Source organism: Haliotis asinina, chromosome 12, assembly GCF_037392515.1.
Source record: "Haliotis asinina isolate JCU_RB_2024 chromosome 12, JCU_Hal_asi_v2, whole genome shotgun sequence".
Lineage (NCBI taxonomy): Eukaryota > Metazoa > Mollusca > Gastropoda > Lepetellida > Haliotidae > Haliotis > Haliotis asinina.
Genome location: NC_090291.1, coordinates 40521246 through 40541973, shown reverse-complemented (window position 1 = coordinate 40541973; position 20728 = coordinate 40521246). Strand labels below are relative to the sequence as shown.

The window sequence follows — 20728 nt, the reverse complement described above, 5'->3', positions numbered from 1 at the left end:
TTTATACCACTTTTAGCAACATTCCAGCAATATCACTGCAGGGGACCAGACACAGGCTTCACACATTGTACCCAAATGGGGAATCAAACTCAAATCTTGAGTGAACACCTTAACCATTATGCTACCCCAAGATCCCTCATGTTCACGAGATAAAATGTTCACATCATCAGGCTGACCTCCATGACCTTACTCTCCAAACCAACTACTTCTTAAAATGCTGACATAACAAATTTTCAGGCTCCTTTAAGCATCAGCAATCATCAGTTTATGCCATCTGCTAAAAAAGCACCAAATTCCTACAAAATTATGAATGGATTTTGCTCCTCTCCAACTTTTGGGACTGAAAAATATTGATTTATGACTTTTCAGACTGGTTTCACAGAGCACTGGCAATTAACAAACTTAAAGTTGCGGAAACAGCAACAAATTCCCCAAGGATGCAAGAACTGTCTCTTCTCTTGTCACACTTTAAAGATTCAAGGGAATTGATTTGTGATTCATTTATTACGCCAAATAGCCAATTTGGAAAACTTTTCAAGAAAAACAGGTGATGAAAAACTGAACGAATGTTATCTTTCGAAAGTGTGTGATTCTTTCATTTGATTAAGTGGCAGGGAATCTGGGCGGTAATCGATGAAGGAGGGTATGAAATCCATCTCTGTCACCCAACAGACCAATCAGCCTCTACCGTGAAAACATATTTTTATTTCTCTACTCATTAATTTTTTCCTGTCTTTTAAAGGTTACGTTCACATATGTATGTCATACAAGCATACTATTCCATGAAGTGATAAACCCTTTGGTTTGTCAGTTTTCAAAATGGCCAGAAGGCGATCAAAACAATTATGGGCCAGTCATAATATAAAACAGCCTTGCTAGTTGTTTGTCTAACAGCATACTTCATCAGAACTCTTATCGTAGAGCTATGCTTGTTATAAGGCAATGTTCAAGCATAGAAATTATAGTTGTGTTTGTTAGTTGTTAATCCTGCACTCTGCAATATTCCAGCTATATGGTCTGTAAATAATCAAGTCTAGATCAGACACTCTCGTGATCAACGGCATGAACACAGATTTACACAACTAGGATATGATGACGTGTCAACCAAGTCAGAAAGCCTGACCCGTGATACCATTAGTCGCCTCTTACAAGAAGCATGGGTTGCTGAAGACTAACTACTGTCCAGATCCTCACAGGTCTACAGAAAATAATAATGTATTCAGTAAATGATCTGATTGCATTGCGAAACAAACTGCAGAGAAATGAGTCTGAATGTTTCTTTGAGCTGGAACATAAAGTCTAAAGGTCTTTTCAATGGGGGACATGTAGCAGTTGAAACCTTACCACAAAAAATACAAAACTGAATTTGCAGAAGTTTTATTAGTGACTGTCCACTCTCAACACACTGACCTCAAACTGCTGAAATGCTGACAATCCTCAGATGACAGCAGAAATTTGACCAAATCTAATATTATGAAACTAATTAAATGTAACAGAATATCAGACTGGTTATAGGAGAAAACCACCAGATACCTATGAAACCCATAGTTGCTATGACTACAGAGGTTTTGACAGTACAATCTGACAGATGTATAAAATCCACATCTGTTCCTATAGTATGTGTAGGCGGTTTATGGTGCAGTGGACTGTGAACAGTTCAGATATAATGTGTCTTAATGTGGCTGTGTTACAGAGAATTGATGAAATTTCAAGCTAAATGATGCCAACGAGAGTTTCTGTTGAATTCATCTACACAATGCTTTCGAAGTCATGGGCCAATTGATGTCAAGACCTTTTTCCTTGAAGTGAATGATCCCTTCACATTCTGTCATCAGACGTAAAGAAAATACACGCATCTTTACCCTTGAACGATCATTGCAGTAATTCCTTTTACAATCTGACCCAGAAACCATCAGACGTGTCAAAATGATTTTTTACAGGGCGAAAATATCCACTCTGATGGACATGAAAGCTTATTAACTCTAGTGACCTTGTTTCTCATCAAATACATAGGGCTTCAGAAACATGAAACTGTTACCACAGGTAGGTGGAAAACTGCCGAATATTTTGGTCACATGACTTGATCTATACACATGGGAACATTTATCTCCAGACGTACAATTATACTGATTGAAAGACATATCTAGTGAAGAATGTCCTCAACTCCACTCAACACGTGTCATTGCAAGCCCATGCCTTCATTACACTTCAAGGATTTCAGTCAGCCTAATTGAGGAGGGAAAATAATTTACGCATTATTTCACCTGGACTAAAACACTGAAATATTGAGACCTACTCAAAGACGACATGACATGATGAGAGTGAGTGAGTGAGTTGGTTTTTCACATTGCTTTTTGCAACAGTTCAGCAATATCACAACCAGAAATAGGCTTTAGACATTCTGCCCATGTGGGGAATCAAACTGTGTCTTTGGCATGAGTTTAAAGTCAGAATTCAGCTATTCAACCTCAGCAACACACAGAACAACATGTAACAAACGCATAAGCTATGAATTTCATGTACATGAATTTTCATTGAGGTCATCGTGATCTTGAACGGTATGGCGACAGCATGGGGTGACAGCACACTGCACAAATTAACAAGACGTTATGACAAATAATACCCCATGAATAGGTGTCTGTCTTGAATATCAAATATGTTCAGCGTTGGGGAGGTGGTCGTACTTGCTCACATGTGAAATTACTCACACTATTCAAATAATGCATATTCCAACGGTTTCTTTTACAGTGCTGCACAGAGAGCATGATCTAGCAAACACATGTAATCCTGTGTTACAGGACATATAAAGATGACTCCTGATTGTGAATTGTTACGTCAGGATTTATGGAGCAACTTTTGACATGAATCCCTATCACCTTTGAGTCATGGTGACATTCATCAAAAACAAAATCTGTGAAGATCCAGGTTAAACTGATCTTCAGTAACCCATGCTTATGGTATGAGGCAACAAATGGGATCAGGTGGTCAAGACTTGCTGATTTGGCTGACATGTCACTGAATTCCAACTGCATAGATCAATGCTAAAGCTGTTGATCACTGGATTGTCCGGCCCAGACGTTTTTACAAAAAAGAGGCCATTTTACTGGGATACTGCTGAGTGTGGTTTTAAACATAAAACAAACAAAACTCAATCGCTTCTCAGCATTTAAAGATTTTAAAAAACAAAATTTGTGTATTTAAGTTCTTTGGCGCAACTTTGGACACTTACTTTGACCTCCTATTTCATGTAACCCACAAACCCAACATAAACAGAATTAGAATATTTGTTAAAAAGTTCATTAATCCATACTCAACAAACAAGAGGTTATAGGAAGGTTGTAATTGTTTGCTGAACAATTAAAGATGGCATGTTTGTGAACGATACACACAGACTCTGAACTTATAGGATCATGTCCGATGACAAACATTAATTTGTTAAGTAGCCTTGGTTTAGTATTTGATTACGTCTCTCAAGTAAATGTGAAATTACTGAACAAACATGTTGCTTAATAGGTCATATCCTGATGTTTCTAGGACAGTCAATCTGACAAATAAAGTAAGAAACCTTAATAGCCAGAATATTCAGTCACACTTCCTTGTGAGTTCATAAACACCTAAAAAACATGTTCACTTCCATTTCATAGCACATCCTACCCATGAAGATCTCGGGTTAGGACTGATCTTCAGTAACCTTTGCTTAACATAAGAGGCAATTATTGGGATTGTGTGGTCAGGCTTGCTGACTTGGTTGAAACATGTCATTGTATCGCAATGTGTAGATCGATACTTATGCTATTGAGGACTGGATTGTCTGGTCCAGATCCCATTATTTACATCACTGCAACCATATAGCTGTAATATTGCAGAGTGCAGCAAACAACTTAACTCACTCATAGTTTATAGCTATAACATAAAACTTCTTGGCTGACAACTTCCATGTGGATTTTCAAAAGTGCTTTTTGAGATGAAATATATTTAATTCTTCAATACATGTGGAAGCATTGGTGTTTACAGGCCTGCTGCCTTATGAACAACAAGGGGAGTTTTATGGATATACAAAACTTCCTTATTATCAATATGAGCAACGTTTCTGTGTACTTGAGTGTAAATAGCTATAGGGAAACACCACTCATGCTATATTAAAGAACTTGTATATCCATAGAACTCTTCTCACTGTTCATCACACCAACGTCTAAATGCCACTCAAAGAAGTTGTTCACTCATGTTGCGACATGTCAAGCAGGATGTCTGCTTGTTCCTTTTCAAACGTGGTTATAGAAGCAAGTCCTCTAAAAAGTTGGTACAAGAAAGAAAATGACCTGCAGCCTTTGTCTCTGGCAAAATCATGGCCTACAACTCAACATCTGAGATATATATAGTCAACATCTAAACAAATTTCCCAGTAATAGGAAAAGTGCAATTTAAAAGTCTGGAAAACACAAACCAGTGATTGATACCATGAACACCACCACACCGTAGGGATAGAAAGAACAAATCATCCAAATTTTCCATCCTGACCATACGATTTATTATAGCTTCTTAAAACAAACGTTTCTGGAGGCCTGTCAGAAGTTGTGTATAAACTGTACGACATTGTAGTGACAGTGTATGACGGTGTCACATAACATGACAAATATTGTTCATAACACCTACCTGTGCAATATCAAAAAAGCAGTAGCCATGCTTTCCCTGCCGATGTCTGTCCTCTTCATCTTCAGCATCTTTCTCTATTCCTTCATCATCAGCACACGTGGAGTCATCATCTTCATCTTCCTCGGTCATGTGACCGATGAGGTCTTCGAGATCAGGTGAAAGTTGTCTCTCTTCCGTCTCTCCCATCCCATAATCCATTGCATGGTAAATGGCAAGTCCAAGTGCCTGGACAGCCTGGAACAAAAACATCACGATGAATAAAAGAAACCCACTTTGATCAATGTTTTTCTTGAACAAATTCACATAGCTACTTTTCTTGACTGTTAGATGCAGACAGGGATCAGCATGTGTGGCATTAATTCGCTGAGTGGGATTAGTTTTCTGCCATCTTCAATATCATGGTCACTAACACAAGAAAAGGGCTTCACACACTGTACTATCCAGGGAAACAAACCTGGGCCTAAAGCGTGATAAACAAACACTTTAACTACTAGGCAACTCCACGACCTCTTGTGCTGCAAAAGTAATTAACTTGACTCTGCTGATACTTTTGTCAACAAACATGTTAATTTGGAAATGAATGAGTGAGCGAACTCGGGACTACATCACTTTAGCACCATTCCAGCAATCTCAGTGCCATGGGCATCAGAATTTAGCTTCACACGTACCTATGTGGGGAATCGAACCCTGGTGACGACCTCTTTAACCACTACATTACCTAACCACCCTTTTATGTGTTGATGAATTGATATGCGGTGAGAAAGAGTGTGTGAGTACGGAAAGCAACATTCCTGCAGTATCAAGACAGGGTACAACAGAAATGGGCTTTACTCCGTCTGTTAAAAAGTGAGTTAGCCAGGAAAAAGCAGAAATGTGCTTCACGTATCCTACCCATGTGGGGAATCGAAATGTAAGAATGAAATGTCAGCATGTTTCAGCACTTTTCACTTACGAGTTTGTTTATACATGGCAATGTATAGACCAACTTAGCACGTCTTCCCCGCCAAACACTCACATCTTCCTGTACCCTGAAGGACTATAGGTTGTGGTTTCATCACCTCTATGTAATAACATATCTTGGGTGTCCAGCGATGTTGACTCAAACTCAAGTGTCATATTTGTTCGAAGCTTACTACACTTACACCCTGTACCATGTCCACAAGCAAAGCCCAAAATTAGGTTCAGTACAAGGTCACTATCTTGTTTTCAGGCAGAGCATGCTGTCACAGACACATGCAGAACGTGTGACAGGAATTAATAGTATGTTTTGTTTTCATGATGTTGACTCATGTAGCTTTTGTAGACATTCTGTAGCTGTGTTTGAGGTTAATGTCAACATGTATTATCATGATCGTCATGCTTATGGTCATCATCATCGTTGTCATCATCGTCATCATCACCATCATCACCGTTGTCATGATCGTCATCGTCATCATCATCATCATCATCATCATCATCACCACTGTCATCGTAATTTTTGTTATCACAATCACAACAAAGATTTTGATATTTACCTGAAAATATATAGTGTGTTGTCCCATAATCTTTAAAATGATAGGCCAGAGATTCAGTTCATAAAGCAATCATAATACTTCAGTGGTCGCTTTAGAGGATGAAAATAACAATCGCCTCAATACGATTACTTTGTTGAACACAACAAGATTCATATATGTAACACAAATGAACCATAATTCTAAAGAAAGTGATTTGGCATTATAAGGGGTAAATGACCCCGATCTCCATGTAAACTGTCCTACATAACTATCATCTCTACACACTCAATACCCTTTTAACCATATTTATCATCATCATCGAAATACTACGATGAGAAGTTAAAAATGTACTCTAACCCATTCAATGGGCACTCCAGACTAAGAAAACGAAGTGAAACTTGCTAAGATGCTTATTCCTCAAAGAACAGCCTGGGTGGATCATAAATGTGTGCATTAAACTACTTATCAACTTAATCACCAATTCCACTGTCCTCAGTATCACATTTTATTAACTCAAATTCTCTCCTTCTCGTCACTAGACCACCATAAACATTCCAACCCAAATATTATAAGCTCAGGATTACAAAGAAGGTTCCTTCAGCTCAGAGGCTAATGAGAAAATAGGTGTAATTTAGCCCATTTTCGCTACTGCCTTCTAAAACCACCCCAATCTATGCCATCATAAAAGAACACAAACTCCCAGCCTTGTCGTTTAGGATTCTGGATGGGCAAACAAACACAAGGCCAGGACAGCAGATCTGGGACGACTTCAAAACGATTTGTCGAAATAACGTGTAATGTAGTCGTCCGTATCAATGAAAACAGTCACATCCTTGAAAGTGATTTATGAACTGTTGGTGTATGACTCGAGTTCACGTAGGTCTTACAATGGTCATGAACATTCCAAGCATATTGTAAAATACAAATGAAGCAGACGTGGCATGTAACCTGGACATAATGAGGAACTGCAACAATTATTTTGGTGTAGGGAACAGGCGATAACCTTTCCCTGACCCTGTAAACATTGTAAAACCTTCAAATAATTAATGACCTAATGATGCCTTTCTTTGCACAATACAAACTTGACGACTATTGTTAAGTGTAGGAATAAAATGATTGTAAAAGTCTTTTTTATGAATTTATTTTGAAAGCAGGCATACATTCAAAACTTCTGTCCTATTGTTAAGCTAAGATATAGCAAGAACTATTTATCTAGACTTTGTGAGAACATTTTTGCGAAGACTTTTTTGCCGCGATTACTGAGCAATGAAAGGATCTCTTGTAATGATGAAGGCAGTAGCAACAGTAACCCCTTGTCCAAAGCTCAGTTAGATTTCTTTGAGGAAAAACAGTCTATATATAAAAAGTACACATCCTGAAACAACAAGGAAGGCCAGGTTTGTTCGAGTATACTGAAGGGGGAAAAGCCAAGTGGTTAGAGCGTTGGCTCATCACGCCAAAGATCTGTGTTCAATGTCAAACATGGGTACAATATGTGAAGCCAATTTCTGGTGTTCCCCACCGGATATTTCAGGAATATTGCTAAAAGCAACGTTAAGCAAAAACTAGCTCACTCACTCACTCCAGGAGACTGAACACTCAGATTACCATAGCAACCACTGAAGTTACAAAATCCAAATGATCATAATACTAGATGCAACTAATATTTTCAGCAAACCTGGTCATGTCTTTAATACAGCGTTTCTGTTAGCTCACTTTGTTACATGACAGTTTAAAATCAATTGATGACTTCTACCATGTGTAATCAACTGTCGCCATCTGCTTCTATGGTTGATTTCTCAAACCTGAGATGTATGGATCAATGTTTTACCTGAATATTGTAAATCCTGCACCATAATAAATATACTTCCTCTTGAATTCAGGTTTAATCTGAAGCTGTTAATGTAAATCCTGCACCATAATAAATATACTTCCTCCTAAATTCAGGTTTAATCTGAAGCTGTTAATGTAAATCCTGCACCATAATAAATATTCAATCCTCTTAAATTCAGGTTTAATCTGAAGCTGTTAATGTAAATCCTGCATAATAAGAAATATACTTCCTGTTACATTCAGGTTTGATCTGAAGTTGTTTTCAATGCGCTGAGAGTGGTGGTGTAGTAGCCTAATGGTTAAAGCACTTGATCGTCACACTGAGGATTCTGATACAATTCCAGACAAGGGTACACTCAATGTATTAAATGTAAACTTAATAAGAAAAGTTCCATCAAGTAAACTCCACAACACTTCTCGATGCTGTCAGAGGCACCGACCCTTGAAAACAGTTTCATCTGACTATATCAAATCTACAAGTTGTACCCAAAATATTACACGCACGAAATCCCAATTACTGACAACTTACTTCTACTTTGAGAATACAACATGGAGAGAACCTGACCAGTGCCTTTTGCTTAATGTTCTCCCTTGAGTTGCTGATAACAGAGTCAGACCACCCAATCACACTGGTCGCCTCATACTACAAGCACAGATTACTGAAGATCAATTCTAACCCGGGTCTTCATGGGTTGATAACAGAACAGACTGAAAGGAGGCAAATATGTTCTGACAGTAGAACCACAAGAGGGTTCCATCAGTTCAACTGCAATACAACAATGTTGGGCAGGAGATTTATTCTTGCTTCAGCTTAACTTACAGAGACATCTGTCCAATGTTATGGGCACCAGGTTACAGGATTGTGGGAAGAAAGTGTCAGTATTAAAGTTGAGTCTTCATAGGAGATGTCTGCACAGTGTTTAATTGTACCATTGAGATTGCTAGATGTCAATATTGAGGGAGCTGGGTTGCACTCCTGATGTACAAAGGTGCAGTACTGAGGATGCAGGGATGCAGTGACTGGATCAAATCACGTCATCATCGATGATACAAAATTGCAATTATATGTTTTGATCTTAGATATACAACAAATGTGTATTTTGATAGTTAAAACAAAACAGTTCTGTTGACCCTCTGAAGTTCATAATCAAGATCTGTATCCAATATTCTTTTTTTCAACTGCTAATTATTCAATACTGCACTAACATTTGACATATCCAATCACAGAGAGTATCTGTCAAATTCTATAGTTGGTATCTACAATGCGTAACAGTCCTTTAACAAATCTAGGTTCTCCATGAATGCTGAGCACAAGATGCCAGTTTTTCCTGTCAGCACCATCTGACACTTGTTCACTGGCTTGTTCATGAAGAACATGCACCATACATTAGGGACAGAATAACAATGAAATAATAATAAACCATTCCTGGCAGTGCTCTGTGAGTCTACTGGGAATTAATCCAATAACTGCACAATCACATCTGAGATCAGAGTTCAGCAAGGTCAAGGACAGCCTCTTCTGATCACAAACATCAAAAGGTTGAAAAGATATCCTTATGACCTTCATTAACTGTAATTTCCTTTCATGTTTGAAAATAATCCGTGTTCTTAAGATTACACCATCAATCAAAGTTCTTACAGCAAGCTGCAAATGACACAACTACTGTTCCTTTTGCTATCTATTCTCTTAATTGAAAGACGAAACCAAAGGACTGATGCCAAACAGAAAATCGTTTAATCTACCTACATAACTTGCAGTAAGGTATTTTGACACATCCATGTAGCCAATCCACACAATGGCTGATATTTTCCTGACCTAATCCAATTACGACCAACATGCACAACAATGCAGAAATGTAACAGCACGCTGACCAAGCAAACAGTCACCTCCTGTCTGACATTGCCAACCTTTCCCAGAAATAACAAAGGTCAAATTTTTGCTTTGATGGTGCTAATTGATGATGCTTGAGTCATTTGTGGGTGTGATTGTGGAAGGTTTGCACTGACCAGCAGCTGACCACAGGGTTTGTTTCACACAGCAATCGAGAAATGATTGTCACAACTCTATGCTTTAACATTACTATACGGCCATTTTAGAATTTCGATTGCTTTGTGAGATGGGCTTTCGGTTTGTAAGAACCTTTCATCAACAATAATGTTCTGTTATGTATCAAATATGCTGTGTTCTTAAGATTAAACCAAAGATTTAAAGCAAGTTTGTAGATGACAAAATTACTGTATCTTTTGGCCCAAGATTTGTGACAACTTGTACTGATCTGCTGTCATTATCATCCACACACCCATGAAGATCTGGGTTAGAACTGGTCTTCAATAATCTAGGCTTGTTGTGAGTGGCAACTAACAGGATCAGCTGGTCCTCCTCACTGACATGGTTGACACATGTCAGTGTATCCCAGTTGTGTTGATCAATTCTGATGCTGTTGATCACTGGATTGTCTAGACCAGATTCAATTCCTTACAGACTACAGCCATGTAGTTGGGATATTGAGTGTGGCATTAATCTAACAAACCAATAAACCAATTATCGTCCATGGATACATAATTGTCCTGGTTAGTGGGATATTTTCCTGAAGTCATTAACTGAGCCACCCAACTGAGCCACTCAAACATACTCCTATACATTTGATCTCACTGAAAATATTCAAAATCAGTGAACTATTGATCCTGGGAGTTTGTGGAGAAGCACTTCAGACAAGACTACCAAATGGAACAGGTTTTGATAATATCAGGAACATGTTTTCTGCAAATATGAGGGAAGTGACAAGTGTATCTAACTGGGTCCTGTATAAAATATTCATCGATGCATACACTGTGCTTAGTTTTCTCTGGACAAGGAATTAAAACTGTGGATTCTTTATGTTCTCTTAGTCATCCTTCAAAATGACCTCGACATGTATTTATGTGGCAGACAAGGTTATAACACATAACAGTGAGACTAACAGAATTATGTCCTCCTGTTGATCATACCTTGAACACCACCACAACAAACCACATCATTACCACATTAACAGTAAAAGTCTTGCATTGTGGACATGTCACCAGCTCATTAAACAAATTTACACGTCTGCCACAAATCCTCAAGAGTATTATTAAACTCCTTTTGGAAACATAATGATTAAAAGTAAGGCAGTCACACTTCAACCACAAGCTCAGACCCTCGCTGTCAGAGTTGTACACCCTGATGCCTGAGTTCCAAGACTGATCAATGAATTCCTTCCTACTGTCCTTTTTCCACCCAAATTGCTGCTGATGGGAGAAGTTATTTTTAGCCAGTGAATATTGATCATGGAATGTGTGTTACTTCCGAGTGTTCCATCTTAGCATGTGGTTGTTTAAGCTACTAGATTTGGTGTAGAATCGATCTGTAAGGTAATGGAGGTCAATGGAGTTGTGATTACTGACCTGCTGCTTTCATTAGAAACAATTGTTTGGACTGGCAAATATATTTCCTGGAAAGGTAACAACAAACTTGCGACTATGACTTTGGTCTTCAGCTCCACAATCTGATCCTCATGGAAGCACACAACAGCTATGTCATAGCATCTTTATGTCACAGAATTGATATAACTGACACTGATAGACTAATGGTCTATGATTTCAATCAAGATGCTCAGTATTAACTGAGGAAGCATGTCTGGCAATAGTCTAGTCATATCACACAAAGGACACTAAGATTAGGGTTTCGCAAAAATTGGGAATCCAACCTTGCCAATGACATTAATACTTTGCTTGGCCTAGAATAAGACCAGTTTGATTGGGCACATCTCTGCTGTGACTCAGTGGTCCTCCATTGAGGACTATCCTTACTCAGAATGACCCTTGACTCCTTAAAACACCTTCACATCATATAATAGTCTGCTAATGTGAGTTAGTTTAGTTTCAGGCTGCTTTTAGCAATATTCCAGCAATATCATTGCAGGGAACACCAGAAATGGGCTTCACACTTTGTACCCATGTGGGGAATCAAACCCGAGTCTTTGGCATGATCAGCAATTGCTGTGACCACCAGGCTACCCTGATGCCTCCTAGTCTGTTAAAGAACAGAGTGATAGCTGAAAGGCTTCGCATCACATGATAGCTACAAGGCCTTCAAAGCATGTAATAAGCAGCTCAAGGGTATCCACATCTACAGTCAGCAAAATTGCTTTTAGCCAAGCCATAGAATAGTCAGTTACAAGGGCTTTACTCATATGACAGTGTGGCTTCATGCCTTCACACATGATAGATAAAATTCCGTCACACTTCATGATAATCAGTTAAAAAGCCTTCAGACCATGTGAAAATTTCAAAACGTAACACAGGGAGCTTGGAAATTTCAGTTTGTGCCAAAAGAATCATTCCTTGATAAGCCAAAAACAATCTGTCACTCTGAATTTCCCAACATAACCCTTCATAACGGTACACTACTTTAACAGATCAGTAAGCATGGTAAGTGCGCACTTAAACTGTCAAAACTTCTCATATTACTTTCTATATGAATGCAAGGTAAAAATCAAAACAAAATGTCCATGTTGTGCAAGCATTACTTAAATGACCAGGCTAGCTATTCTTGAAACATTTGTAGCCTTACAAACTTATCAGGCCCATTCTCAACACATTGGCTACCATCAAAATTACAAATTCTTAGGCCTACAAACTTTTCGAGAATAAGAGCCCAGGGGTTGATCTTCTTATTCTTCTGGCCTTCCAGTCACAAAGCACCAAGGTGATCATAAATCACTAAGGTAACCTTAGTGCAATGTTAAAGAATGAGAGTTAAGTTTAACTCTAAAGGTTGCTTCGAAAACAGCCCCAGGTTTGCTTGCCGAAAGTTTCAGTCTGTACCGTTGGTCAGGATCATTGAGAGTGATATGTTTGCTTTACATCACCTGTGGTATAAATTGCTTGGTACAGCTACGCTCATATAATTGGTTTGTTTTCCAATTCTGTTTCTATATCTGCAGACCTCAGATCCAATGTTATTCTGATGACCGTAGTCACAGTTGACCTGGTGCATAAACTGTCCGATCTGCAGTAAAGTATCCATAGGGGTTTCTTCTCAGCAGGAAGTGTATAAAGCTATATGATACCTGTTGTCATCAAAGAATACGATGACCTCGATGACCTTGATAAACACACCTATTCTGCACTTCCTCTTGAACTCATTGACAGAAGAAATGCACAAGATAACTGAAGATCACACGTCGACAGGTACAAGACAATGCAAGGGTGTATGTAGTTTCAACAAGAGTTGTAAAAATGACTGAGGCTGGGTCAACAAGTGATTGATTGCATGAGCAGTCAACCACAATGATACAAATGTCTGATTTTGATCAATCATACAGGAAACTGTCATTCCAGTATTTTTCTGGGGAAAAATGCTTCAGTTCGATTATCACAATAATCAAAACAAAGCCTTAATCACAACTCAATAACTAAGGGGCAGTGGAGTAGCCAAGTTGGCAAAGCATTCACTCATCATGCCAAAGTTCTATTCCAACATGGGTACAATGTGTGAAGCCAAATTTCAAATCATAAATCAAGCATCAATGAATTGTCCAAATCCAGTATTGCTGAATAGGTAAATACTAATAGGTTTTAAAATTCATTTTTCATGCAACTATACAAACAGACATCACAAAATTCCTTTAGACCTCAAATATTTACAGTACTCTCAGCAGAGGAAGTTTTCAAACTAATGGTCAGCATTTCATTTATCAAGGGATATAATTCATGAAGAATAACAGACTAATACTGAATCATGGAATGATCTAAGCTGACATCATCATTCATACAATCGTGTAGTGACAGAAAAACAATAAAACATGAAAACTGTATGGTGGATCCTTTTTGCCCTCTTCGACCTAGTACATACAACTGAAACCAATAATGTGGACAAAATGTCATATATGAAGGCAATGCTTAAGAATAGAAAACAGTTCAAAACCACAAACATTTAAATATTGTCTCAGGTCAAACATTCAATATGGCTTAAATCGGTGTTACTGGGATTATCCAAACTCGCACGGAGGTGTTACTACCAAGATGGTCAGCATAACTCTGGACACTGTTGACCAAGATGGCTGCTGGTATCTGCTGGCTATTAAGGTCAAGGTCAGATTGATGCTGACTTTCTACAACCATATCTACACAGGATCTACCTAGTAAACCAAAGATTAAAATGACAACAGACATTCTTTGTACTGACGTTGAAGAGGATCAGTGCTGAAGCACTGGTAAGGACTACCATTCCTAGAATGCGGACTTTTCAGAATCACATTCAAACAAGAACCGTTTGAAGAACACTTGGGTTTCTTTGGAAAAGACTTGAATTTATAAGAATGTTACCACAACATGCAATATGTGCTTGGATTTTTCAAGGTCAGCAACACAACAAAGTCCAGTTATTTAATTTTTTGGGTGTGGAATCTACTTTTTAGATTGGCATGTGCTCCTGTTATGGTCTTTCTTGCAGAAAACATATTTTGTGACTTTCACAAAGTAAATCTTAATCACAGCTAAGCACAACAAAATGTTTAACCAGAAAGGAAAGAATTTCGGTATAAATTAATCCTTTGCTATTATGTTTCAGAGACTATAATACTGATTGACTATGTACCATATAATACATCAAATCTGATAAATGATATATCACTTGATATATCTTCCCAAATATGCTGATGTGGAGACTTACACCTGAATACTAAAATATATAAAACCAAACATATTTTCATGATTTTGGTCTAAAATAAACTTGATAGGACAGAAAACAATCATTCCATCGAGCATTTATACCCAGGGCAAAGTGTTCGTTTGTCAGTCCTGAAAAAATCCACTTCAGAGTTTTCTCTCACAGACATTTTGGAATCTGTGAAGCCAGTTAACCACAAATGGTCATCAAGAAAGCATTCCTTCAAACATTTCTCTGTATTTGTAGAACAATTTCCTTCATGCCACCATCCAATACTAATCTGGGCCCTTATTCTTGAAGCATTCGTAGGACTAAGAATTCTTAACTTTGATCGTAGCCAATGTGGGATTGGCTTAAGAAGTTTGTAGCGTTACAAATGTTTCGAGAATAGCTAGCCTGATAAAGGTTAATCCTGAAGCTGCAACAAATCACCATATTGACCCAACCAATTCACTCACTTAACCATAAACACACCAGAATGTTAAAAGTACGTTCAGACTACCCCTCTTGAGACCTTCTCGACCTTGTCCGGCTTAGGTTATTGGAAGAAAGTCTACGTCCAATAAGGTCACCAAATGTGGTCACTGAGGAAGCTGACAAGGTCACCTCAGAAGCTTAACTTTAAAACTCCCACAAATCTCTGCACAATCAAATGAAAGGTCAAGGTCATTCATACACTGTAGCTTTGAGAACATAACAAGGTCAGAAAAAGTTTAAAAGCACTAAACACTTGTTCTCTTTTGAGAATGAGTTGGAAGCTTGGACCAGAGTTGATACTGGTCCAGTGATATCAACTATGGGTTTGTTAAAATTTGTTTGGTGTGTAACAGTGTTGAAGTCAGTAGTATTCCAATAATATGACAATGGGTCTACAGTTTTTGACTGTTATCAATGATTGGTGAAATGACTAGTCGATGATGACTACTTATACACTTGAATTGACAGACTTTCAATCTCTAATGGAAGTTCAACTCTACTACACTGCATGAAAGAGTTCACATCACAAAAAGTGTAAATATTCTTGGATTCATTGTGATCTACAAGGTAGTACATTCTTAAGAACCTAATAATATTAAAATTTGTCACATAAGAGAACATGTGCAATCTAATGAATACTATATGACTTACCAATAATAACTGCACATTAACGGTAATGTTATTAATAACATAATATTACCTGGGTTAAATATCATATTTACGACATTAAAAAGTACCTGATGAAGGAGTAAGCATTAACTCCGAAACGTTGTGTTCTCATAATAAAGAAGTTGATATCCACAAAAAATCTTCATTCCTATGTATGTCACTTCTAAATGCCCTTCAAAGACTTAAACAGTACTTGTTTTAAATTATAATGGTCAAACACCATTGACATATCCACAATGAAAACTGTAAAGTAAGAATATATACATGAACAAATTTCAGTGATTCATTTTACTGCCTTAAATTGGAACTAAATCAAATTTTCAGCTGAGGCATTCTTCACTCAGAGAAAGCTTACAAAACAAAGTAGTCAATTTCAAACACATTTTCAATATTACTGTCAAATAAAACTAAATAAAATTTGCAAAACAGTTCCTGATCCCTGATAGGACCTTTGATCATGCTGCTAAACCGACTACAGTGTCTAGCAGACCACATGTTTGTACAACCGTTAACAAAGGACCTTACACAACTACGAAGAATGTTTTATCACAGCATTAGTGGAGATGTGTTGACTCACCACTACAAAGCACAACGACCACATGTGACGGAATTGTGGGGAATTTCGGGCGGGGAATGGGCAAAGTTTGCAGGGGGTCAAATCAAAGGGAGGGTAACCTGTTTCTTCACTAATGGACTGAAATTTAAAACTTGTGAATTTTTTAAGTATTTAGCTGGGAGGTGCAGATATTGTGGCCAAGAGGAAGAGATGGGCTATGGCAGTCCTAGAAATAGAAGATCAGGCTGGGCAGAAATAACAGACATTTGAGGATTTTGTTAATTGTGGACTTTTGAAGAAAAGACATGTCATTTCCTGAAACCTTAAGTACCAGTAGCAAAGGGAAGGAAGCAGCCTAAAAACAACCCCAAATAAGTTGGGTGGGAGACTTAAGAATTAGGGCAGGAAAGAGTGTTTTTAATATTGTTTTTCTTAAGGAGTTGAAGATAGTCTTAAATGTGGTGTTGCTGAATGTTTTAGTCTGTCTCACAGTTCCTGAACCACATTATTTCCCCTTCCTCCTAGCCCTCCCTGTAATGTTATTTACCGTATATTATCGTGTATAAGCCGAATTTTGAGGGAAAAAAAAAGCAGTCTGTAGAAAGGGTTCGGCTTATCTATGAGATATAATTTTACAAAAGTATTTTTCAGGTCATCAGGTCCCTGTCAGGACGAGCGGACAGATTAGCGGTACACCTGCCTGCCTTAAACTTAACAATGATTACAGCCACTTTGTTATGATTGATCCATAAAATACATTTCAAACTATACAGTGTTCGTTATTTTAACAATATTTTGCTCTTAGTCACTATTACAGGTCGCACCTACCTATTTACACACAATAAATCCACCCAAAGAGAATACATAATCCTGTCAGATCGCCATTTGCAAAATGACATGTGCCACTACAATAGCTGTTTTCTGGCCCTAAATGAAGTAAGTCAAAATTCCCTAAGGTTCTGTATCTCCTTTGTCACTAGGGCTCCTTTTCAGTTTGAAAGAATTTTTGTTTTTTTTGTCAAAACAATCTGTATGCAGGGAATTAGCTTCAGTCCACTAAATCTTTGGCTTAATTCATGTTAGGTAACTGCTGATTTATAAATTTACTAGTATTATTTCTTGATTTACAAACATTGTTTGAGTTGTTAATAATTTAATGTCCCATGCTATTGTTGGCATTTAATTCTTTGTTGTGTTTTCATGTCTTCTGAATGAATGATGTTTAAGGCAGTGATGTTGGGCAGGAGTCCCAGAAGGGGATGGGGCAAGCTTTAAGAAACTATTTGTGTCCAAGATTGAAAGATGATGGTTCTGCCCGACAGAGAATCCTGGACGGGATAGTGTGATAGGTTATGAAGAAGGTTGAAGAGTAGTGAGTAATGGATGGATGTGGGTGGATTGTGATGATGGGGTGACAAACCTTAGACAGGGTTACCAGGGTTGGATGGAGGTACAGAGGGTGAGTAGTGGAAGAATCAATGGTTATAGTTAGGTGTGGTGGAGTGGGTGATAGTTGGGTGAGTTAGAATAGGGATGACAGAAAGGATATTGAGGGTGATAGTGATGATAATTCTGTGGGGTGAAGACAATGAGTGCAGGATGACAGAGGGTCGGATGCTATGATTTGGATGCCAGAACGAGTAAGACTGGGTGTAATGAGGCGTTAGAATTGGGTGGGTTGCAAGCTGAAAGATGACAAAGTGGAGCAAAGTAGAGTGTTATGAAGTCAATGACAAGGTCTGACAGACAGTCCTGTAGTAGGTGGGATGGGTAAGGCCAGGGGGGTGGAGCAGAAGTGTCCATACATCCTCCCCATGATATCAAAGGACGTTTTAACAAGAGATTAAAAAAGCCTGGACACAGAACAAAATGATGAGCAGGTAAGCTTCCTTCACAAAAACCAAATCTCCACATACATCAACAAGAAGTAGTGACAGTCCAGTCCTCTAATAAACCACAACATACATCAAGACATCAACTGTCTTGTCAAGCTTAATCCCAACAAAAGACTGACACTATCCTCCTGTCCGTATGTACAAATAGCCCTTGGCTACAATAATCCCAACAACGACATTTAGATAATATCAGACATAAACCTGTCCCCGATTGACCACAAGAGCAAGATGGACAATGCACTCTCAGTACAAAGCTGTTTACAACATCTTTGAACTCTTTCAACAATACTGAAAAGACAGGCCACAGGAACTTGCTACTCAATAACAAAGCTCTGGGGTCAGCACCCTTCAGCACCCTCATCCCAAGAACCAACACTCACACAAGGTGTGGATAAATACATTGGGCAATGTTCAGTAATTCAATTGAGAACCAAAGAGTTGTGACAAAGAATACAGATTGATAGAGTGGATATCAACAGTCGAGAAAAGGACCCAAAAGCAAATCTATCCATGGCTAAATCAACACTTGTAAGAATTAACCAAATTACGATGGCTGAATTGAGAAATGCCTTCAGGTGCTGGTACTACGTAGGTCAGCTACTCTCAAAGTCAGTGGTTCCAGTGTGATGGTCATCCTGCTCCTTTAAAAACATCAATGCAGTCAACACAGTTGAAGCACTTCATAGGAGTACTGAATGCTCACATCGCGTGCATGTTTCTCAAGTTTCTGAAGGTCTGATTTGATGGCACATGTCAAAGGGAGTACAAACCTTACATATATTGCCACAAAACTGCACTAATCCTCAAATGTCATGGTACTATAGCTGGTATTTTTTCAAAAAAAAAACATACCCTGTACATATTGATTCATATTAATAACTTTGCTCTGGAAAGATTGTCAACATACCATAGAAAATAAAATATACCTAATACATAACAGGAAATAAGTGAGTATTTCAATAAGTCACTTAGCAACAGAAATCATGGCAGGGTGCGCAAATAATCCCACAAAAAAAAACACCCAAAAAACAAAACAAAAAAACTCATTCCAGATACCATAATTTCTACAGTGCATATCTTTTATAACAACACCACACCACAGCATTGTAGGAGGGAACAAACATCATATAGCTCGGTATGAGTTTGGGTTTTTTCTTTGCAATATTCTTTGTTGCCAACACAAAGACATAATCATGAACATGAAACACTGGAAAGACTGAAATCTGCACTGAGGTACCCAATCTAATCCTACTGTTCCACTAGCTGTATTATATCAGACCTCCAGTGATGACATCTATGTAGGTCAAATTAACTTGAAGGTGGGTATTTGTTATTTGATGTTAAGGACTGCATATCACATATCACTTGTCTGCTGCAAATTCCAATAGGACAACATCTGTCCCTATCAACCTGAAACCAACTTGTCACAATAACCTGTTGTGTGGACAATAGCATATGTCCCCAGTAAATCAGTATCATGTGTTAGGTTGTTCCTCATAATCCCCTCAAATTAGGTCAAATGGATTTAGAGATAGCATATATCTATATGATAATTTCATACATGGCTGGATGAACACAACTATATAGGAGATCAAAGGTACTGATAGACTAACAACTAGTCTCCAAAATGAACACATTTAACAAAAAAAAAGTTCATAGAAAAAAGTACAATATAATGAAAAGGAACCCAGAGACTTTCTCATTTTCAGAAGCTGTGGAAATCTAGACTTGCCACATTTTCTAGACTTGTCTTGGCAGACTATGGTAATGACACAACTTAAATTTATATACAAGGTTAAGTAATAGCTGTTGTCTATGAAGGAAACCTCTAAAAATTCAAATGACAAGTTTGACAGCATATTTAAGACAATCAAAAACAATTTTTTCCAAACAGTCCTTGGTCCCTTGTAGTCAATTTAATGTATACTGGGTTGGACCAATGCAGGCACAAGTCTGCTTACTACCATGAACGTTCAAAAATACATATTCATATGCATGCTACTTTTTCATATTTTTACAGAGACCATGTGAAAGAATGCTATATTATCACAATATGATGGATAAACATAAATGACTATCTGCTTTATTCATAGGTCAGGTTCAGTATAACATTTGCTGTACAACTAATTACCATGCTTATATTTATGGTTCAAGGTCAAAGTTGGTATACAATTTACAGCAATCATTCTTGCAGCACACAGATATTGGCACAAATTATTCTGTTTCATAATGCCATTATTCAGAAATGTGACCCTCCATTTAGAACAATTTGAAACATGAGACATATGTTTTTCGTTACTGGCACATTTCCATCATGCAAGAGTACATCACATTTAGCACGAACATTTAAAAGGTGTTAGTTGACGTACACTTTTTGTGCTAAGTTAATACTCATCCACTCCAGATTATCAATGTTAATCAGGATTATCCCAGGTAATCATTAGATAAAACGTGACGCTAT

General features: G+C 37.9%; 1 protein-coding gene across 8 annotated transcripts in view; it reads right to left on the bottom strand.

Annotated features, from left to right (window-relative positions):
• LOC137257349 (protein spire homolog 1-like) overlaps positions 1-20728 on the bottom strand; it is a 123010-nt gene that overhangs the window by 58913 nt on the left and 43369 nt on the right. For all 8 annotated transcript variants that reach the window (XM_067794666.1, XM_067794668.1, XM_067794663.1 and 5 more), the window contains exon 3: positions 4654-4887. In XM_067794666.1, the coding sequence (XP_067650767.1) occupies positions 4654-4887 (234 nt within the window). The remainder of the gene's footprint in view (positions 1-4653; positions 4888-20728) is intronic.